Here is a 24,077-nt window from a genome sequence, read left to right on the forward strand (position 1 = left end):
CTTTCACACGCCATTACAAGCTTCTTCCTGCATTCCGACACCACGCCCTCTTTCCCTGCGCCATCATTTCCAACGATGGCGGCTAAATATAACACGCGTGCATGCAGGTTGTGTGAAGGCGACAACAAGTTCAGTGAAACTATTAAAGATGGAGTAGGAGTCGTGCAAATCCAACAAATGTCTTCAGTGTTTTCAGTTTAATGTTCAGGGAAATATCAGCTCCCGACTAAAAATTGCTTTTGTAACAGCTGAAATATCAAACAAGTATACCAACATAAGTACCAATGAAGTATGAGGAAGGCTAGACCGTCGGAATTCACCAGGCTGGTTTGCGGCTGGAGGAGGAACGTCTGGTCTTCGTAGACCGGGTCGGCTACTGGTCTGGTAGGATGCAGACCCCGGATTCAGATAGACAGTCTGCGTATCGTATTATAATCTTTTCTTTCAGGTCTTGTTGACGTGGTCTCACTAACTTTTGTTCCTTCCTGGAATTTGTTAGCTAGCTAGCTAGCTAGCTTAGCAGCTAGTTTGTTGGAAAAAGTTGAGCATTTTAAGACGCGTAGCAAAGCGGTGGGGGTGGGATTATGTAGCTGGGGCCGGGTCAGAGACTGCATCATGGCCGTGAGGATGGAGGTCATGAAAAGAAAAAGCAGGAAGTTGTTTGTTTGTTTGTTTGTTTGTTTGTTTAGCGTCCCGATACAAAAATCCTACTTGTGTTGCTATGGAAACCTCCAAAGCGGAACAGGTTTCTGCTGTGCGTTGTGAGGTTTGGGCTTCCATGACTGCCAGGTTAGGCTCCCTCCCGGGTCCCCCCGGGGGGGCGTCTGAGGAAGCCTGATAGGATGCAGCCCGCTCAGTCGGGGCAGGATCCAGGACTGCGGGGTCGGGCTCAGGGCCAGCAGACCCTCGGCCATTCTCGGGCCGCCCTTCCCGGTACCAGCAGACGAGCTAGCGCTAGTATCACCTGCCATGCGAGGGAAAAACATCCTGACACACACACACACATCCTGAGCACCCGAGTCGTCCCACCTCGCTTCCACCCTCTCATGTCCAAGGTTCCTTTTCTGGTTCCTGAGCGGCGGGGCTATCTGCAGACGCCCGGCGGTTCCTCTCATTCTGACGGCCCATTGTGTGGCCAACCCCGGGGTCGACGTGCGAGGGGGTAGCGCAGAATGGCCCCCGTGTTCCTGTTGCCGTGCCGCTTCAAGGAACCGCACCGCTGTTTCCTATTAGTTCCTCACAAGTTTTTGGAAACATTCCTGGGCTGCGGTGGTGGCGGCTCGGCGGGTTCCAGTCCAATCTGCTCTGGTGCTCGGGTCCAAGTGGACTACATCACCTCGCTGTCAGTCTTCCACAGTTTGTTGTTGAACAGGACATGTCCGCTCTGCCTGCTAGCATTAGCACATTAGGTCAGCTTGGACCACTATAGTCACAAAATACACTATATATATATATATATAGTTAGTTTTTTTTTTGAGGTTACTGCAGTCTTGCAGAAATACAACATATTTTCTTGGATTATTTTTCTTCGATATTTCTTGTCTATTTCCATTTTTTGTCATATTAAGGCTTTTGAAATATTTTTGGGTTTATTGTGATGTAAATTTGTAAGTTTTCTGTAAATATTTTCAGGTAAAATTAGGACTTTTTCATTTTAAATAATTTTTTTCTGGAAATTTCTTTCTTTTCTCTCCTAAAATGCTTCTCATGTTACTGTATATATATACATATAATTTTTAATATAATATTCATTCATTTTCTACCGCTTTTCCTCACGAGGGTCGCGGGGGGTGCTGGAGCCTATCCCAGCTGTCTTTGGGCGTAAGGCGGGGTACACCCTGGACTGGTGGCCAGCCAATCACAGGGCACATATAGACAAACAACCATTCACACTCACATTCATACCTATGGACAATTTGGAGTCGCCAATTAACCTAGCATGTTTTTGGAATGTGGGAGGAAACCGGAGTACCCGGAGAAAACCCACACATGCACGGGGAGAACATGCAAACTCCACACAGAGATGCCCGAGGGTGGGATTGAACCCTGGTCTCCTAGCTGTGAGGTCTGCGCGCCCTAGACCACCGTGCCGCCCTTAATATAATATAATAATAATAATATAATATAATACATATAATATTTTTAAACACTGAAAATAGTCCATTATGCAGGTAATAGTACAGGTAAATTTTGTAAAATTATTTTTATTAAATTGTAAAATTTATTAAATAATTTATTTATTTATTTTTTTGCATTTTGATTTAAATTTGATCTGACTTGCCATGACAAATGGTCGCAGTGTCATGGCTCTATCTGTAGAATATAGATATTATATACAAATAGATATTATATGTTTACATTGCAGAACGTAATGTTCTTCTTTTAAGTACAGCACGTTTGTTGTGTTTTTAAGTTTTAAAGCGAGGAAGTATTTCAACTATTTCAACTATTTAAGCTATTCCATGGGAAAAATGTGTTGCCTTCACTTGGGACAGTGTCGACTTTTATGGCAAATGTGCTGCTTTTGTTGTCATGCAACATGTGTTTTTGTTTTGGTTTGGTTGCAGAATGTTGGGATGTCAGGGCAAAATAGATTTGAATCATTTTTATGACAAGCCGTGGGGATTTTATTGCTAAATGTGCATTGTCGTGTAAAATGTGGGCTTTATGTTGTATAAGTATAGCTTGTTTGTTGTCAAAATGTGTGATTTCCATGGCCAAACGTTGATTTGGTGTTTGAATGTGGAGGTTTCATGGTTTTCTTGGCTCAGTCTGGCTGAAGTATTCTAGATGAAGTGTTTTTCTTTTGCATACAGCATGTTTGTTGTGTTTTTTTGGAAGTATTTTTGTAAGAAATGTTAAAATTTTGAAGGCACAATGTAGCTATTTGAAGGCAAAATATGATCTGTTGTTGCTTGTGCTTTTTTTGTTGCAGAATATGTCTTTTGCGTCGCAAAATCTTTCCTTTTTAGGTAAAAAAAATAAAGCCATTTGTATTTTTGAGGTGAAACATAGCATGTTTACTCCCCTACCCTTGCATTTTTAGGGCAAAATATTTGCTTTTTTGGTGTTTTAGTGTGATGTTTTATTGCAGATGTTTTATTGTCTTCATTTTAGATGAAGCTCTTTTGTTGCAGAATGTGACATTTGCATAACAAATTGTGATTTTAGGGCAAAATATTGCATTTTTAGGGCACGATGCGTCTTTTCATTGCAAAATGTTATGGTTTTTTTTAGTCTCAAGTGTGGGATTTGCATGGCAAAATGTTTTAGCGATAGTTTCCTGCTGCAGAATGTGACATTTACATGATAAAATGTTGTGATTTTTGGGGGGGGAAATGTCATGTTTTTATAACAAGATGTGGTGTTTACTTTGTGAAAATGTGCATTGTCGTGTAAAATGTGGTGTGTAGCTCAGTTGTACCTTTTGTGAGGTCATGCTAACTCCCTCCACTTTGCTTTTATTGGACAGAATGTGCTGTTTTGGCAGAATCTGCCTTCTCCTGCATAGCATTTTCATGCCTTAATGTGGCATTTGTGTGACAAAATATTGTGTTTTTTAGGATAGACTCTAGGATTTTTATATTAAGATGTGTTTATATGGCAAAATTTTGGTTTGAAAAAATTTGTGATTTGCGTGACGAATTGTTGTTTTTCTGGCCGACGTCTTCAATTCCTACATAAGCATTTTTACGTGCAAAAGGAGCAATTTTCTTTGCTCAAAGTAGCAAAAGTTGATAAGATGTGTTTATATGGCAAAATAAAAAGGTCTGCGCGCTAACCACTCGACCACCGTGCAGCCTGTTTCTTTGTTAGATGTAGATTTTTTTCAGAGTGTCACATTTCCATGAGCAAAATATAACATTTTTAGGGCAGAATTTGCTGTTTCCTACCCTTGCGTTTTTTAGTGTGCTGTTTTCTTTACCTAGCGTGGGTGTCATGGCAAAACGTTTTCTTCTTTCATTGCAAAATGCGCACCCAAAATGTTGTATATTTCTTAGAAATATATCTTATATGTTGCAGAAAATGTGGGATTGGCAGCTTATTGTTTTTGAGGAAAATATGGAAAATATTTTCTCCGCCTACCTGAAAATTTTTGTGTCTTCTTGGCCCTATTTGGTTTTTCTGGTTGTGTTTTTGGCAACATTTGAACATTGTGTACACAAACTAGAGCCGATTCATGGCAAAATGTCTTCCTTTTCACTGGAGAAGTCTTGTTGGAATCGCATTCCAACATGGAAACTCGGATGTGACCGGATGTGGCGTTTCCATTGGACGATGTCATGTTTTGTTTGGAATACAAATTTTACTGTTGTAAAAATACATTTTTATGGCAGAATATTTTTCTTCTGGTCAAATATAGCTTTTGCCATCCCTGCATTAGCATCCTTTAAGGGTGGTGTTGCCTTCGCTTGCTGGGGGTTTCATAGCAGAATGTGATGGTAGCATTCCCAAATGGAAGGGATCAACCTTGACGATAGTCCAGTTTTCTACGTAATTGGCGCTAAATGGGCAGAAATGTTGGCATGTATGCCTTTTTTTATGGCTCTAGATACAAAATGTAGCATTTTAATGGCAAAATGTCATGTTTTCATTTTAACTTGGTTAGAAAAATGTAGCATTTTAATGGCAAATTGTTGTTTTGGAGGTAAAATGTGGAATTTTTTTGTCTATATTCCAAAATTTCCACACTTTTCTTTGCTTGATTTGGCCAAAGTTTCATTGTTTTTCTTTTACATACAGCATAATTATTGTGTTTTTGAGGCGATTTTGGTTAAATTTTTTAGGCATAATATAGCTGGTTCATGAAGAAATGTCTTGTTTTTTATTTTAGTTTTTTTTGTCATACAAAAGGTAGGGTTTTTATTTTAAAGACATCTTTCCTGTTGCAAAAAAGTGGGATTTTCCTAGCGATGTGTCGTTTTAGCTTTAGCATCTTTGCTTAGCGTGGGTTTCATGGCAGAATGTGGACTTTCGATTGGTAATGGGTGCTAACAGTCTTCGGGATAACACCTTGAAGTGTTCATTTGCACGCATGCAACGCCAATACAAAGATCTTCCAGGACGTATTTGTGTGTTGCTAGCGGTTAGCTTTAGCATGTGAAAGGAGGAAGAAACGATGTGTGGAGACGGCGGCGTTGCTTTTTTATACGAGTCTAGCAGCGTGTGTTCCTGCAAGAAAACGGCAGCTTTCAAAAGGCAGGCGGAGGATGACAGCATGTTTGCCTTTTCAGGGAGACGCACACACACACACACACACACACACACACACACACAGGTTGTCTTGTGTGTGTGTGTTACGTTTGTTACTCTTTCTTCCATCCATTACTGGCACTTGAGGATCCCGCTGGGGAACACGAGGCTTGTTGGCTTGCAATCATCTCAACATGCTTTGTCTCGCACACACACACACACACACACACACACAAACACACACACACACAAAGAGAAATAATACACACAGTCAGCTGCAGAGATGTGGTGCAAATGTTTTTATCATTGTGTTGACATCCACCTTTAATACTCCAATACTGTAATACAACACGTGTGTGTGTTTGTGTGTGTTGCACACACGCTGATGACAAAATGGGCTGTTTTCATTGAAAAATGGGAGTATTTTATGACATATTAGTCCATATTTCTGGAAAAATATTCCATAAAGTCGCCCTTTAATAGCAAAGTGTATTTTTATATTAGAAAATGTGTGTGTGTTTTTGACAAAATGTCTTTTGATCTGTTTGGTGTTTTCATTGCAAAATTAGCATTTTCATCACGTGAGGCAAAATATGACATTTTGATTGTCATAATATCGCAGTTTTATTGCCAAATGTGTGTTGTATTCATTGGAAAATGTGTGTTTTTATCATGAAATGTGGTACTTATGTTATGGTAAAATGTCTTAGTGCTGCATGATGTTATGTTATTATGCCAAAATGTGGTGTTTTCATGGCACAATACTTCTATTCTTCTGGCAAAAATAGCTCTTTATAGCGGCTTTATGGTAAAGGTTGGTGTTTTCATGTGGCAAAATTCATTTCATTTTTTTTGTCACAAGTGTGGTATTTGCTTGGCAAAATGTTAGACGTTTTAGTGATAGTTTCCTGCTGCAGAATGTGACATTTGCATGTTAAAATGTTGTGTTTTTATGACAAGATGTGGTGTTTAAATTGTGAAAATGTGCATTATCGTGTAAAATGTGGTGTGTAGCGCGGTTTTACCTTTTGTGAGGTCATGCCGACTCCCTCTTCTTTGCTTTTATAGGACAGAATGTGCTGTTTTGGCAGAATCTGCCTTCTAATGCATAGCATTTTCATGGCTTAATATGGCATTTTTGCGACAAAATATTGTGTGTTTTTTTTTTAGGATAAATTCTAGGATGTGTTTATATGGCAAAATTTTGGTTTGAAAAAATTTTTGATTTGCGTGACAAATTGTTGTTTTTCTGGCCGACGTCTTCAATTCCTACATAAGCATTTTTACGTGCAAAAGGAGCAATTTTCTTTGCTCAAAGTAGCAAAAGTTGCCCTGTCATATCATTGATTTACCCCCCCCCCCCCCATTCCAAAAACATGCTAGGTTAATTAGCCACTCAAAATTGTCCATTGGTATGAATGGGAGTGTGAATGGTTGTTTGTCGATATGTGCCCTGTGATTGGCTGGCCACCAGTCCAGGGTGTACCCCACCTCTCTTTTTTGTGACAAAGGGTGTGTTACATTAGTGTTACATTACACTGCTACCAATGCCAAGTGTTGTGTTGTCATTGGCTAGTCTGTTATTATGACATAATTAGCTATATTTGGGACAAAATATGTCATTTCATAGCTAAAAGCTGTTTTTAGGTGAGATGTGATCAGCAATATGTTGCATTTTTTTGACGTTTTTGTTACAAAAAGGTTATTTCCGTGAGTGAATATACTATATTTGTGGTAAGATGTGATATTTCATGGAAATATGTGTCATATTTATGGCAAATGGAGTTTTCTTGGCATTTTTTAAACATTTTTGTGGCTAATGGTGATGTTTTTGTCACAAAACAAAGCCAGTGTTGATGTTTTCATGGCGACATGTCAGTTTTCTATCAACGTCCTGCTCCGCCATGTTTGTTCTCGACTTGTTTGTGACGTAAAAATACACCCAAAATACTGCAACACCTGCCTTTCCAAATAATACGTGCTATGCTTTTCATGTTTTTACTCAATTTTGCAAATACATCATGGCCAATTATACAAACTCGACATCGCCGTCACTCGAATGCAACCCACAGTAGCCACAAATAGATTGCAGTCCTGTTGGAATGTTACATTTTTATCTTGGACTCGCTGCCAGCATGTTTGCACGGTGTTTGTACACACAAACCAGGAAAAAAAAAACATCCGCTGGAGAGATTCCCGCGCTGACATCCCGCCAACAAAGACCTCCGTTGCCATTTCAGCGGCGATGCGTTCAAAGACAGCGGCGACAACGAAGGGAAGACGTGTTGATGTTGACGCCATTGTGTTGGCGGGACGCTAGCTGCCATGTTGTGTCAAAGCGGAGTCTCCGCTGTTGAGGCTGCAGCTGGCAGCAGGTACCCTCGCCTCTCGACATGCCGGGGGTGGGGGTGGAAGGGAGGGGGGGCATGGTGGCTGGCGACACCAAGTGTGCGCCTCCAGCCAGCCAGCCAGCCAGCAGAGTCCGCCAGGCGAGCAGCGTCCGCTGGCCCGCGCCATCTGCGACGCACACGCATGCACGCCTCCTCCTGCTCCTCCCAAGCTCGGAGGGCACAGACGCGCGCGCACACGCATGGATGCACACGCGGGACGCAAGGGCAAGACGCACGTACATGCGGCGTGCACGCGGGCCACACACTCGGGCGCTGACAGCTCGCCATCTGTGCACCGCCATCCGCTTCTCGCTCCGCTTGCGTTCTCCTGCCCTTGTTTCTGCTTCCTCTTGTCTGGTGTCCACACATGCCTTTGCAAATTTCTCGCATTCCTACTGTAAATACTTCCTCCTCCTCATAATTGCCATGGAAATGCTATTTATTTTATAAAATGCCACATTTTGCCATGAAAACAGCACATTTTGTCATAAAAAACACAACATTTTGCAGTGAAAAGCGTACAGTATATCTCATAAGCATAGTATTTTCTTTATTTAAATTCAAAGTGACATATTTTACCATAAAAATGGCAATGAAAACAACACATTTTGCTGTAAAATTGCATAAAAAATCAAAATTTTGCAACAAAAACATTACAACCCGTGACATTTTGCTGTGATAGAGCTATATTTTGGGGGGAAATGCCATATTTTGCTATGAAAATGATGTATATTGCTAGAAAAGCCACATTTTGCAATGTAAGCACCACATTTTGCTGTAAAAAAATGCTTATTTTTGGCTGTAACTTGCCCCAAAAAACAAATTTTGCAGCAAAAACAGCACATTTTGCCTTAAAGCCGCAACATTTTGCCATTTTGTTGCCATAAGATGCCATATTTTGCAATGAATGCACCACATTTTACTATGGAAGTGCTTGTATTTTGATATAAAAAAAATAATCAAAATTTTGCACCAAAACATTATAACCGTGCCATTCTGCCGTGGTAGAGCTATATTTTGGGGGGAAATGCCATATTTTCCTATGAAAGTGATGTATAGTACTAGAAAAGCCACATTTTGCAATGTAAACACCACATTTTGCTGTAAAAAACTGCTTTTGTTTGGCTGTAACTTGCCCCTAAAACCCAAATTTTGCCACATTAACGGCACATTTTGATTTTTTTGCCATAAGATGCCGCATTTTGCAATGAATGCACACATTTTTACTATGGAAGTGCTTATATTTTGCTATAAAATGCCATAAAAAAATCAAAATTTTGTACCAAAAACAATATAACTGTGCCATTCTGCCGTGGTAGAGCTACTATATTTGGGAGGGAAATTTCACATTTTGCTATGAAAGTGATGTATATTACTAGAAAAGACACATTTTGCAATGTAAACACCACATTTTGCTGTAAAAAAACTGCTTATTTTTGGCAAATTTTGCAACAAAAACAGCACATTTTGCCAATTTTTTGCCATAAGATGCCACATTTTGCAATGAATGCACCACATTTTACTATGGAAGTGCTTGTATTTTGGTATAAAATGCCATTAAAAATAAAATAAAATATTGCAACAAAAACCGTGCCATTCTGCCGCATTAGAGCTATATTTTGGGGCGGGGGAAATGCCACATTTGAAAGTGATGTATATTACCAGAAAATCCACATTTTGCAATGTAAACACCACATTTTGCTGTAAAAAAACTGCTCATTTTTGGCTGTAACTTGCCCCAAAAACCCAAATTTTGCAACAAAAACAGCACATTTTGCTAAAAAATTTAAATTTTGTACCAAAACATAATAACCGTGCCATTCTGCCGTGGTAGAGCTATATTTTTGGGGGGGGAAATGCCACATTTTGCTATGAAAGTCATGTATATTACCCGAAAATCCACATTTTGCAATGTAAACACCACATTTTGCTGTAAGAAAAACGGCTCATTTTTGGCTCTAACTTGCCCCAAAAACCCAAATTTTGCAACAAAAACAGCACATTTTGCCATTTTGTTGCCATAAGATGTCGCATTTTGCAATGAATGCACTACATTTTATTATGGAATTGCTTGTATTTTGCTATAAAATGCCATGAACAAAATCAAAATTTTGCACCAAATCATTATAACCATGCCATTCTGCCGTGGTAGAGCTATATTTGGGAGGGAAATGCCACATTTTGCTATGAAAGTGATGTATATTACTAGAAAAGCCACATTTTGCAATGTAAACACCACATTTTGCTGTAAAAAAAATACTTGCTGTGGCTTTAACTTGCCCCAAAAAAACAAATTTTGCAACAAAAACAGCACATTTTGCCATTTGTTTTGCCATAAGATGCCACATTTTGCAATGAATCCACCACATTTTACTATGGAAGTGTTTATATTTGGCTATAAAATGCCATAAAAAAATCTAAATTTTGTACCAAAACATAATAACCGTGCCATTCTGCCGTGGTAGAGCTATATTTTTTTTTGGGGGGGGGGATGCCTACAGGCTACCATGAAATGACCTGTATTTTGCTACCAAATGCTGCTTAAAAACTCAGGTTTTGCAACAATAACACCAAACTTTGCCCCAAAACTGCAATATTTTGTCATGGAAGTGCCATATTTGGCTATGGAATGCCACATTTTGCCATGAGAACCCAAATTTTGCAACAAAAACATCACATTTCATCTTGAAACTGTAACATTTTTGCCATGAAAAGGCATAATATAATATAATATAATATGCTATAATATAGCACATTTGCCGTAGGAAAAGATGAACGTTTGATAGTTTGAACTCCGGCATTGTTGCTGTTTGTGTCTCCACTTTGCTGCCCGCAGTCTCTCCTTGGATAAAAGGCGTCGCCGGGATTGTTCCGTGATGTTTGTGTTTGTGTTGTGCGAGCGATGATGCGTTCGATGCGGCTGGGTTGTTGCAGCTTGCAGATGACTCGCAGATGTGAAAGGTGATGTTTGCTGTTTGCCCTAAAGAAGCAGCTGTGCAAGTGCAAAGCGGGTCAGAACATCGAACCCAACACTGCGTGTGTGTGTGTGTGTGTGTGTGTGTTGTCGCTACTATTGCATGCATGCGCTGGGGGAGTGTGTGAGGGAGGTATTCTGGCCGCCCATCTGTGCGAGGGTATTTTGCCACTGTTTCAGTGCACACACACACACGTGCGGCGCCGTGCCAGGCAAGCTGTTGGCTAGCTGGTGCTGGCGTGCGTCCAGAGAGAGTGGTGGCATCCATCTGTAGCTCCGCCGTGCAGGAAGGACCTGCTAAGGTAGCCCAGGAATACAAACACCAGCATCGCCGGAGGGAGAGGGTGGTGGGCGGGGGCCGAGAAGTACCCAATACCCAACTTTGCTGCTCGTGTTTTGTGTTGGCAACAACAGGAAAACGGCAACAATACATCACCTTCATGTGGAGATGTTACGGCGCTGTGATTCACCTTCATCGTTTCTCTCACTTTTTTTTTTTTTCCCCGATTGCTCGTCTGCGAGCTCGGGATGTTTCCTTTGAACAGATGGTGACAACAGACATGACATACACTTCTTTATTTATTTAGTCCAAGTACAAGTGATGTTAGACTCTACGTATGCTTTATTAGCTATCATGCACATCTGTGTGTGTGTGTGTGTGTGTGTGTGTGTGTGTGTGTGTGTGTGTGTGTGTGTGTGTGTGTGTGCGGTAATATTTGTGCAGAAGGAACAGATGGCGCTGAGACCTTGGCGTGCCATTGATAAATCTCCTTATGTCTTTTTGCTGCCTCCACACTCAGAGAGCCAGGAAGTGCAGCAGGATTGTAACGCTGCTTTGTTTGTGTCTTTGCTCCTTTTGGTCATGGGAATGCTAATGGTAATGCTAATGGTTTCATTTCAGATTACAATTGAGTGCATCCCATAATCAGTTCCCAGTTCCACATGTCCAAAAGGAGTAGGAAGAAGCAAAGCTTATTAAATCCTACCCCTCCATCTGGTACTTTTACAATCAGTAACTGTTACATTTGTTCACTTCCTGCTTTCCTAATATAGTTTGAGTTGGGGTTTTGGGGTTTTTTTTTGGGTTTTTGTTTTATTTTTTTAATTTTTTTAATTTTATTTTTACTACTATTTTTATTTGTACTCCGGTTTCCTCCCACATTCCAAAAAAAAATTGGTAATGGTTTAATTTCATTTGAACATGCATCAGATTACAATTGAGTGCATCCCATAATCAGTTCACAGTTCCACATGTCCAAAAGGAGTAGGAAGAAGCAAAGCTTATTAAATCCTACCCCTCCATCTGGTACTTTTACAATCAGTAACTGTTACATTTGGTCACTTCCTGCTTTCTTAAGATCGTTTGAGTTGTTTTTTTTCGTTTGTTTTTTTGTTTTTTTGGTTTTTGTTTTATTTTTTTTTTATTTTTTTTTTTATTTTTCCTACTATTTTTATTTGTAGTCCGGTTTCCTCACACATTCCAAAAAAAAAAAAATTGGTAATGGTAATGTTTTAATTTCATTTGAACATGCATCAGATTACAATTGAATGCATCCCATAATCAGTTCACAGTTCCACATGTCCAAAAGGAGTAGGAAGAAGCAAAGCTTATTAAATCCTACCCCTCCATCTGGTACTTTTACAATCACTAACTGTTACATTTGTTCACTTCCTGCTTTCCTAAGATAGTTTGAGTTGTTGTTTTTTTGTTTGTTTTTTTGGGGGGTTTTGTTTTATTTTTTAATTGTTTTTATTTTTATTTTTACTACTATTTTTATTTGTACTCTGGTTTCCTCCCACATTCCAAAAAAATGGTAATGGTTTAAGTTCATTTGAACATGCATCGGATTACAATTGAATGCATCCCATAATCAGTTCCCAGTTCCACATGTCCAAAAGGAGTAGGAAGAAGCAAAGCTTATTAAATCCTACCCCTCCATCTGGTACTTTTACAATCACTAACTGTTACATTTGTTCACTTCCTGCTTTCCTAATATAGTTTGAGTTGGTTTTTTTTGTTTGGTTTTTGTTTTATTTTTTAAATTTTTAAATAGTTTTTTTTATAGTTTTAAGTTTTTATTTTATTTATTTTTTATTATTTTTGTATATTTTTAAATGTTTTTAATTTTTTTTTTACATTTTTAAAAAAAATGTTTAAAATTGTTTTATTTTTAAAAAAATGTCAATGCTCTCTCTTTGGTTTTGTTTGCGTTATTCCAAATAGCCGTCCCTCGTTGATGGCGGTTCATTGCTTCCATTCCCGATCATGATTAGAGTAGGATTCCATATTCATTTATGGAATATCTTGGAAGTTAGAGCTCGGGAAACCTGTTTACCACCTTCTAATTACACTTTTTAACACCATTAGAGCCCTCTAGACATGAAATAACACCCCTATAGTCACCTTTACACTCCCATTACACAATATAATAGACCAAAGTCTTTGATTGAAAAAAACTTTATGTAATTGACACTAGATTAAGAACCGGGTGACGTATTTAATGCTATCCGCCATTCCAAGCCACGTCCGCTGCAACGAGCGCGTGCGTAGCGAAGCGGCGTAGCGAAGTGGCGTAGCGGTCTCCCCGCCGATGAAAAGTCAACATGATGCACCAGTTTCTCCAGCCAGCCGCCACGAGTGATGCGCTGAGGCAATGTTGGTCATTTGTGTTGCACATGTGACCTCATGCTTGCGTGTATGATGCTATATGAATTATATATGAATAATATCAAGTGTTGTAACGTCCCGTGTCGTCTTCTCCGGCTCCCTGCAGTTGATTGGCGGCAGCAATAGCAGCCTTGTTTGGCGGCCGGGTGATGTAACCCGCACGTAACCTCGGCAACGGTGTGCATTGGCGAGCCGGCGGCGCGGGATCAAATCTCCTTTCTCGGGTTTGCGGACGAGCAAGCGAGCGGGCGGGCGAGCGAGCGAGGGAGAGATTTGGTAAACATCGGCCGCCGTGTAACCAACGGATGATGTAAGCCTGAAGACATCCCTGTGAGTGGCAGCTCCGTAGACGCACGCGTTAGCTTCCTTTGGCTAGCAGGACAGAAGTATTGGGACGCCTGGCCGACAGGAAGTGCGGAAAACATGGCAAGGTTTACATCATTTGACTTTATTACTTTTTATTTATTGAACAAATATAGAATAAAAATGTTTTCGTTTACGCTGTCATGGCTGCTAATAACTGATAGCTTCCAGATGACTTAGTGGCTGTAGGGGGCCTCGAGGAGGTGGGCATCGACCCCAAGAAGCGTCTGAATGGCATCGAGGCCCCAGTGATCAATAATCAATAGTGATGGGTTCATCAGACGCTGATACTCTATGGGGTAATAGGAGCATAAAGGTGACTATAGGGGTGCTGTTTCATATCTAGAGGGCTCTAGTGTTAAAAACACATTTAGAAGGTGGTAAACGGTTTTGTCTTATTTTATTATTTTTACTATATGGGGTAATAGGAGCATAAAGGTCATTATTTAGACTATATGGGGTAATAGCAGCATAAAGGTGACTATAGGGGTGCTATTTTATATCTAGAGGGCTCTAGTGTTAAAAACAATTAGAAGATGGTAAACAGGTTCTATGTCTTATTTTATTATTTCTACTATATGGGGTAATAGGAACATAAAGGTGACTATAGGGGTGCTATTTTATGTCTAGAGGGCTCTAGTGTTAAAAACATATTTTGAAGGTGGTAAACAGGTTTTATGTCTTATTTTATTACTTCTACTATATGGGGTAATAGGAGCATATAGGTGACTATAGGGGTGCTATTTTATGTCGAGAGGGCTCTAGTTTTAAAAACAGATTTAGAAGGTGGTAAACAGGTTTTATGTCTTATTTTATTACTTCTACTATATGGGGTAATAGGAGAATAAAGGTGACTATAGGGGTGCTATTTTATGTCTAGATGTCTCTAGTGTTAAAAACATATTTTGAAGGTGGTAAACAGGTTTTATGTCTTATTTTATTACTTCTACTATATAGGGCAATTGGAGAATAAAGGTCACTATAGGGGTGCTATTTCATGTCGAGAGGGCTCTAGTGTGAAAAAAAAATTAGAAGATGGTAAACAGGTTTTATGTCTTATTTTATTAATTCTACTATATGGGGTAATAGGAGAATAAAGGTCACTATAGGGGTGCTATTTCATGTCGAGAGGGCTCTAGTGTGAAAAAAAAATTAGAAGATGGTAAACAGGTTTTATGTCTGATTTTATTACTTCTACTATATGGGGTAATAGAAGAATAAAGGTGACTATAGGGGTGCTATTTAATGTCTAGATGTCTCTAGTGTTAAAAACATATTTTGAAGGTGGTAAACAGGTTTTATGTCTTATTTTATTACTTCTACTATATAGGGCAATTGGAGAATAAAGGTCACTATAGGGGTGCTATTTCATGTCGAGAGGGCTCTAGTGTGAAAAAAAAATTAGAAGATGGTAAACAGGTTTTATGTTTTATTTTATTAATTCTACTATATGGGGTAATAGGAGAATAAAGGTGACTATAGGGGTGCTATTTTATGTCTAGATGTCTCTAGTGTTAAAAACATATTTTGAAGGTGGTAAACAGGTTTTATGTCATATTTTATTACTTCTACTATATAGGGCAATAGGAGCATATTGATCAGTAATCAATAGTAGTGATGGGTTCTAAAGACGTTTGATGGGTGAACAAAGCGGCCCTGCATGTAATGAACCGCTTTCATTCTCCTGGGCTTTCGCGTGCGCCGTCGTCCGGCATTTGTGGCGTCCATCAATACGTCTACTCCTGCTAATGGCCTCCTCCATCCTCCCCATCCTCTCCATCCCATTAATTCCCCCGGCAACAGCACTTCGGAGGAGTTGTAAAGCGAGTTATGCAAAGTCAAAAGCGCTCGTCTTGTCGTCTTTCCATTAAGGCTGAGCACGCTGTGTCCGCCGTGGCCGCAAAGCAGACGATAAGCGGCGTCCGTTAGCCGGCTAATAAATGGAGCATAGATGTACACATTAAGCGCAGTCGTTAACACGTCTATTATGTTTGTTTCCAAGGTTGTTTAAGGTACAGCGTAGCTATAAATGATGCATAGGAAGAGGCTGAAGAAGATGCTAGTTGTTGCTGGGGCTAAAAGGAGACGCTGATGCTGTGTTTAAGTCGCATGATGGAAGATGAGGACAGAAAGTAAACATAACACAGGAACAAGGAACTTTCCCAGGGAGTCTACATTATGTCTTAGTTCTATCTTGTATGTCATATTTTCTAGTATTTTGTCTACGATAGCATGTAGGCGACTATTTGGGGTGTTATTTCACATTTACAGGACACTACTCTCCCCATGCTAACATATCTGGGTCTATATTATGTCTTATATATGTCTCATATATTTATGTCTTATCTTCTTTTATTAAGTCTGCTATAGTAGGAGTGTAAAAGTGACTATAGGGGTGTTATTTCTGGAGAGCTCTAATAATATTGAAAACTATTTAGAAGGTTGTAAACAGTTTTTCTATGTCTGGTATGTTTAATTTTCTGATATTATGTCTCCTCTATTGGGTAACAAGTATTGCGTGATATGAGTGTAAACCATAGGGGTGCTAGTTCATGTCTAGAGGGCTCTAGTGTTAAAACATATTTAGAAGGTGGTAAACAGGTTTTATGTCTTATTTTATTATTTCTACTATATGGGGGAGTAGGAGCATAAAGGCGACTATAGGGGTGCTATTTCATGTCTAGAGGGCTCTAGTCTTAAAAACAATTAGAAGATGGTAAACAGGTTCTATGTCTTTTATTATTATTTTTATTATATGAGGTAATAGGAGCATAAAGGTCACTATAGGGGTGCTAGTTCATGTCTAGAGGGCTCTAGTGTTAAAAACAATTAGAAGATGGTAAACAGGTTCTATGTCTTTTATTATTATTTTTACTATATGAGGTAATAGGAGCATAAAGGTGACTATAGGGGTGCTATTTCATGTCTAGAGGGCTCTAGTCTTAAAAACAATTAGAAGATGGTAAACAGGTTCTATGTCTTTTATTATTATTTTTACTATATGAGGTAATAGGAGCATAAAGGTGACTATAGGGGTGCTATTTCATTTCTAGAGGGCTCTAGTGTTACAAACATATTTTGAAGGTGGTAAACAGGTCCCATGTCTTATTTTATAATTTCTACTATATGGGGTAATAGGAGCATAAAGGTCACTATAGGGGTGCTATTTTATGTCTACAGGGCTCTAGTGCTAAAAACATATTTAGAAGTTGGTCAACAGGTTCTATGTCTTATTTTATTATTTCTACTATATGGGGTAATACGAGCACAAATGTCACTATAGAGGTGCTATTTCATGTCTAGAGGGCTCTAGTGTTAAAACATTTAGAAGATGATAAACAATTTCTATGTCTACTCTATGGGGTAATACGAGCATAAAGATGACTATAGGGGTGCTATTTCATGTCTAGAGGGCTCTAGTGTTAAAAACATTTAGAAGATGGTAAACAGATTCTATGTCTTATTTTATTATTTCTACTATATGGGGTAATAGGAGCATAAATGTGACTATAGGGGTGCTATTTCATGCTTTGAGGGCTCTAATAAACAGGTTTTGTATTCTTTAACTACTACTATATGTATCATGAATTAATATTCATAAATAAGGAATCCTACTTTGCGGTTTGGTCTGGAACCAATGAGCCAACCAAACGAGGGATTCGTCAAGCAACCTCTCCTGGACTGTAGGCCCCTCCCCCATCTAAAAGCACTCACAGGTGGCTCCGCCTTGCAGAAAGTGAATTTGTATTTCTACACACGTTTGTGTTGCTTTTCATGCGTTTTGTCTCCCATGTAAAAAAAATACACAAACATACCAATTATGCAAATTAGACGATGACATCATCCCTGGACTACAAGAACTGAGCAGAAAGAGGAATCGAATTTGAACGCAGGCGTGCGTATTGTGCACATGTGAGGTGTTTGTGCTGATGGGCGGCGTCGTGTATTTTCATATCGGAGCCGGCAGCTGCAGCCCGGCTTTTCCGAACGCGAATAAATCATCCCATCCCAGACTCTCTGCTGCGGTTTGAGCAATTAGCGGAATAAAGCACTCTCTTTAATACACGATGTCCAATTCAAGACGCCACTCGTCTTCCTAATGGCACGATAATAAATGGCGTGCGTGGCGTTTAAACGACTGTAAAGACAGATCGCTCATCAATCCTGCTTCCATCTATCCTCCATTTTCCCACACTGCATCTTTTCGGAATTCTCCCCGCTGTGGTGTTTGGCAGGTGTGGGCGGGGCTTGCGTTGACATTTCGTTTCGGGCAGCGACGGCGGCGGAATGAGAATGTGGCTTCTTTCATTCCTCACATGAGCGCACCGCCGTCACTGCCGCCGTGCTGCCGAGCATACAAATGTGTGCGTGTGTTAGAATCTCGCCTCACCGTCGCCAACGTCTCTCCCGCAGGTCGCACCGGGAAGCGCTCCACCATGCCCGACTCACCTGCGGACGTCAAGACACAGTCCAGGTTGACCCCTCCCACCATGCCGCCCCCACCCAGCACCCAAGGAGGCCCCCGCAACAGCTCCTACACCCCCACCACCTGTGAGTACTATCGGAACGTATAGCGTAAAGGTTAGTGTACAGGACTATATTGGGTAATAGGAGCATAAAGGTGACTATAGGGGTGCTATTTCATGTCGAGAGGGCTCTAGTGTGAAAAAAAATAGAAGATGGTAAACAGGTTTTATGTCTGATTTTATTACTTCTACTATATGGGGTAATAGGAGCATAAAGGTCACTATAGGGGTGCTATTTCATGTCGAGAGGGCTCTAGTGTGAAAAACATATTTTGAAGGTGATAAACAGGGTTTATGTCTTATTTTATTATTTCTACTATATGGGGTAATGCGAGCATAATGGTGACTATAGGGGTGCTATTTTATGTCTAGAGGGCTCTAGTTTTAAAAACATAATTAGAAGGTGGTAAACAGGTTTTATGTCTGATTTTATTACTTCTACTATATGGGGTAACAGGAGCATAAAGGTGACTATAGGGGTGCTATTTCATGTCTAGAGGTCTCTAGTTTTAAAACATATTTTGAAGTTGGTAAACAGGTTTTATGTCTTATTTTATTATTTCTACTATATGGGGTAATACGAGCATAAAGGTGACTATAGGGTTGCTATTTCATGTCGAGAGGGCTCTAGTGTGGAAAAAAAATTAGATGGTAAACAGGTTGTATGTCTTATTTTATTATTTCTACTATATGGGGTAATAGGAGCATAAAGGTCACTATAGGGGTGCTATTTCATGTCTAGAGGGCTCTAGTGTTAAAAACATATTTTGAAGGTGGTAAACAGGTTTTATGTCTTATTTTATTATTTTTACTATATGGGTAATAGGAGCATAAAGGTCACTATAGGGGTGCTATTTTATGTCTAGAGGGCTCTAGTGTTAAAAACAATTAGAAGTATAGAAGCAAGGAGGCCCCCGCAACAGCTCCTACACCCCCACCACCTGTGAGTACTATCGGAACGTATAGCGTAAAGGTTAGTGTACAGGACGTCTGAACGGACTAAAAAAAGACTACCCCCCCCCCCCCCCCCCCCTTCGCCTTCCAGTGACCAACGGCAGCAGCCATTCGCCCACCGCCCTCAACGGAGCGCCGTCGCCGCCCAACGGCTACAGCAACGGGCCCAGCTCCTCGTCGTCGTCCTCGCTGGCCAACCAGCAGCTGCCGCCGGCGTGCGGCGCCCGCCAGCTCAGTAAGCTCAAACGCTTTCTCACCACTCTGCAGCAGTTCGGCAACGACATCTCGCCGGAAATCGGCGAGCGGGTCCGCACGCTGGTGTTGGGATTGGTGGTGAGTAGTAAGCCGTGGACAGATCAAACATGAAATATAACGTATGAAAACGTTTTGTCGTGTTGGACCCTACGGAGCTTCTAGGTAGAGCTTTAAAGTGTAAAAAGAAGAAAGGGCAGTGAGACAATAAACTATTCAATAAACATTCAGATGAAATATCATCCTGTTCATCAACTCACCATAAGACCATAGCTAAAAAGGCCTGAGCAACATCTCCACATAGCCGGCTGCCGTTTGACGCCCCTGCACCACCTAAGGCTCCATTGTTCCATGAAAGGATATACATGTTTATCTACGAATATTTTAACTTAAGGGCATTTTGTGGCGTTGAAGGAGACGAGACCTTTGAAGACGTTTTCCTTTGGAAAGCCTTCCTATGGGAGATGCCGTCTGATTGTTATTGGACTGCATTAGGCACCAGGAGTAAGTAGCACCCAGTAGCACCCTTCATTTGGGCCCAGGATGGTCCCGTGTACTACAGCCAATGGGATCCTCCTGTGAAAAGTCTGGTGTAGCATGTCAAAAACAGGGTGAAAAGTCCGGAGTAGCACGTCAAAAATGGGGTTTAAAGTCCGGTGTAGCGCATCAAAAATGTGGTGAAAAGTTTGCTGTAGCACGTCAAAAATGGGGTGAAAAGTACGGTGTAGCGCGTCAAAAACTAAGTGAAAATTCTGGTGTTGCGCGTCAAAAACGTAGTGAAAAGTCAGGTGTAGCACATCAAAAATGGGATGAAAATTCCGGTGTAGCGCGTCAAAAACGTGGTGAAAAGTCCAGTGTAGCACGTCAAAAACAGGGTGAAAAGTCTGGTGTAGTCTGTCAAAATCAGGGTGAAAAGTCTGGTGTAGCACGTCAAAAACTGAATGAAAATTCTAGTGTAGCGCGTCAAAAACAGGGTGAAAAGTCCGATGTAGCGCGTCAAAAACGGGGCGAAAATTCCTGTGTAGCGCGTCAAAAACAGGGTGAAAATTCCGGTGTAGCGCGTCAAAAACAGGGTGAAAATTCCTATGTAGCGCGTCAAAAACAGGGTGAAAATTCCGGTGTAGCGTGACAAAAACTGAATGAAAATTCCGGTGTAGCACGTCAAAAACTGAATGAAAATTCTAGTGTAGCGCGTCAAAAACAGGGTGAAAAGTCCGATGTAGCATGTCAAAAATTGAGTGAAAATTCCAGTATAGCACGTCAAAAAACAGGGTGAAAGGTACGGTGTAGCGTGTCAAAAACGGGGTGAAAAGTCTGGTGTAGTCTGTCAAAATCAGGGTGAAAAGTCTGGTGTAGCGCGTCAAAAACTGAATGAAAATTCTAGTGTAGCGCGTCAAAAACAGGGTGAAAAGTCCAATGTAGCATGTCAAAAATTGAGTGAAAATTCCAGTATAGCACGTCAAAAACAGGGTGAAAGGTACGGTGTAGCGCGTCAAAAACGGGGTGAAAAGTCGGGTGTAGCACATCAAAAATGGGATGAAAAGTACGGTGTAGTGTGTCAAAAACTGAGTGAAAATTCCGATGTAGCCTGTCAAAAACAGGGTGAAAAGTCTGGTGCAGCGCGTCCAAAACTGAATGAAAATTCCGGTGTAGCGCGTCCAAAAACAGTGTCAAAAGTCTGATGTAGCATGTCAAAAAGTGAGTGAAAATTCCGGTGTAGCACATCAAAAACAGGGTGAAAAGTCAGATGTAGCGCGTCAAAAATGGGGTCAAAAGTCCGAAAGTTACAAAAATGAATGGGACCCGGAGAATCGGAATGTCGTAAGCGGTCCCACTGGAAGCCCGATGTCCAAAAGTTGCTCTTTCTTCTTAAAATAGTTCTCTGTCTCGCTCCCATTTCTTCTTTTTGCATTTTGAATGTCTACTTGGAACCTCCTGAAGATCCAACAGTACAATGTGTACATTTTCAACTGAACATGTTGATGAGGAGTACTAGTAGTAGTAGTATACAGTAGTAGTACACAGTAGATGTGATACAGATGACATCCCATTAGCATCATGTGCATGCCATTTTTATGGATGCTGTGGGAGACAAAAACATGAACAGTAAAACAAATGAGCTTTCTCAAAGCTTTCAACAAAGTTGGCAACAAGGATCCCTCCTGCTACGTCTTCTTATTCCTTGGCTGTATGAGGTTAGGATGCCACCTGCTGTACGGAGGTGGAAGGACAGCCTACATTCAGAGACAGTCCCATTATAATGTGTTTATTTATCGGTACCATCAAATGTATCTGTGGCGGGCCCAAACCACGGGGTTGAAATCAGCTCGCATGAAATTCTAACTGAGAAGAAACCCGTACACCAAAACATTCAACTTTTGAGCTGGACTTTGTCGGCCATCTTGGATGAGACCTGCCTCGTTAGCTGGCAGTCGTTAGCATGTGAGCCAGGAAGGAAGAGATAGCAGAGGAGGAGATTTGCCTTTAATGAAGCAGGCCGAGCTTCGCCTCCTTTTGGCCCGGGCTCGTGTTTGTTTGTCTGCGGCGTCTCCTGTGCGTCCTTTTTGGCTTGTCTCCGCCTCCCCCCCCCCCCCTCCCCCTTCGCCGCCTTATTGAGGAGAATGACACCGTTAATTAGCCGCTTTGGTGCCGCAGAGACGCCGACTCGCAATCTGGGCCAACAGATGTAAGACTGAATGCAACAAAATTCCGATGTGGGAAATAAGGCGGTGTTTTGTATTTTTTTTATTCCGCGCCACGCGCCTCCCAGGTGGATGCTCACCTCGCGCTGTCAATCATCTTCACCGCCGTCTGGGAGTCGTAGCGCACGTCCAAGGTTATAAATAAGCAATGCGGCTTTTTAGGCATAGCAAAAACACCCAAAACCCAAAATCAGATAGAAACTACAACCTCAAAGGGACACCAACATTCGTTAATAATCATTCATTTGCGGAAAAGTCTTTATTATTACATTATCATAATACATCATGTTATGAAATATATCTAATATTATTCCATGATGTATTTCATTTTTTCTGACTTATGAATGTACTTAACGTTTTTCATCAACCAACAGAACATAAAATTCAACTAGAAAATAAAACAAAAAAAAAATCCAAAATCCAGCTATGTAGCTTGTTAGCAATCTAGCTAGCTAGCATGCTCAAGTGAGGTTATCATCAATAAAAGAATGGAAAGTAATGTTATTTAAAAAATTATTATTATTATTTTAAAAAAATGAAACAAGAGGAAAATAATAAAAACATCCGAATATGTATCTAGCTTGTTAGCAATGTAGCCGACCAACATGCGCTTTGGGGGGGGTTCACTTGAGGTCAAACCTCACCAAGTTGTTGTCTAATGATTGCAGCTATTGAAAAAAAGAATGGAAACACATTTCTATGTCAATGCAACGACAAAATTAAAAAAAAAAGAAAAATAAGTAAGCATCCAACAATTTTGCTAGCTAATGCTTTAGCCAGTAGCATGTTCTTGGAGCGGTTCAAGTGAGGTCAAATGTCATCGTGTTGTTGTCTAATGATTAATTATGGGACTACCATGCGTATATATATATTACAATACCACTAAAAAATAAAAGTCGCAAGAGAAAATTAAGAAAAACAGCTTGCTTATGAGCAATTTAGCGAGCTAGCATGTTCTTGGGGAGGTTGAAATGAGGTCAAATTTTGTTGTCTAATAATAAATACAATATTTTTTATTAGAATGCAACAAGATAATACAAAAAAACTTGAACAAACATACAAAAAAAAGTTTTTTTGATTCTGTTAGCTCACGATTTATCAAGCTAGCTAGTACTTCTGGAGGTTCGAGTGAGGTCAAACATCATCTTGTTGTTGTCTAATAAATAAATATAATAATTTTCTATTAGAATGCAACAAGATAATACAAAAAAACCTGAACAAACATACAAAAAACGTTTTTTTTGATTCTGTTAGCTCACAATTTATCGAGCTAGCTTGTACTTCTGGAGGTTCAAGTGAGGTCAAACATCATCTTGTTGTTTTTGAATGATTGTAGCTATTAAACAAAGAACAAAAATGTAATATTTTTTATTGGAATGGCAAGGAAGAAAACACAAAACAAAACAAAAATAGCAGAAATCTACATTCTTCTGGCTAGCCAATTTACCTAGCTAGCTTGTACTTTTGGAGGTTCAAGTGAGATCAAGGTTCACCTTGTTGTCGTGTAATGATTGTAGCTACTGAAAAAAACTACTACACAAAAAATAAATGACAATACACCATTTTTTGAAAATTCAACCAAAATGAAAAAATAGAAAAAAAACCCTGAACAAACATCCAAAAAACGTTTTTTTTTTATTCTGTTAGCTCACGATTTATCGAGCTAGCTTGTACTTCTGGAGGTTCGAGTGAGGTCAAACATCATCTTGTTGTTTTTGAAGTATTGTAGCTAAACCAAGAACAAAAATTTATTATATTTTATTGGAATGGCAAGGAAGAAAACACAAAAAAACTGAACAAAATTAGCAGAAAGCTACATTCTGCTAGCTAGCCAATTTATTTAGCTCGCTTGTACTTTTGAAGGTTCAAGTGGGATCAAAGTTCACCTTGTTGTCATCTAATGATTGTAGCTACTGGAAAAACTACTACACAAAAAAATGACAATACACCATTTTTTGATAAGAACGGAGCAAATTAAACCGAGAACAAAAATGTAACATTTTTTATTGGCATGGCAAGGAAGAAAACACAAAACAAAAATAGCAGAAAGCTTTT

The 24,077-nt window shown here is 40.0% G+C and overlaps 1 protein-coding gene across 9 annotated transcripts in view; it reads left to right on the top strand.

Moving 5' to 3' along the window:
* The window catches only part of runx1t1 (RUNX1 partner transcriptional co-repressor 1), a 125,020-nt gene that overhangs the window by 77,688 nt on the left and 23,255 nt on the right, over nt 1-24,077 (top strand). For all 9 annotated transcript variants that reach the window (XM_058047892.1, XM_058047895.1, XM_058047897.1 and 6 more), the window contains 2 exons: nt 18,002-18,139; nt 19,160-19,401. In XM_058047892.1, the coding sequence (XP_057903875.1) occupies nt 18,002-18,139; nt 19,160-19,401 (380 nt within the window). The remainder of the gene's footprint in view (nt 1-18,001; nt 18,140-19,159; nt 19,402-24,077) is intronic.

The sequence above is a fragment of the Doryrhamphus excisus genome, chromosome 14, assembly GCF_030265055.1.
Source record: "Doryrhamphus excisus isolate RoL2022-K1 chromosome 14, RoL_Dexc_1.0, whole genome shotgun sequence".
In the NCBI taxonomy this organism is placed as follows: Eukaryota; Metazoa; Chordata; class Actinopteri; order Syngnathiformes; family Syngnathidae; genus Doryrhamphus; species Doryrhamphus excisus.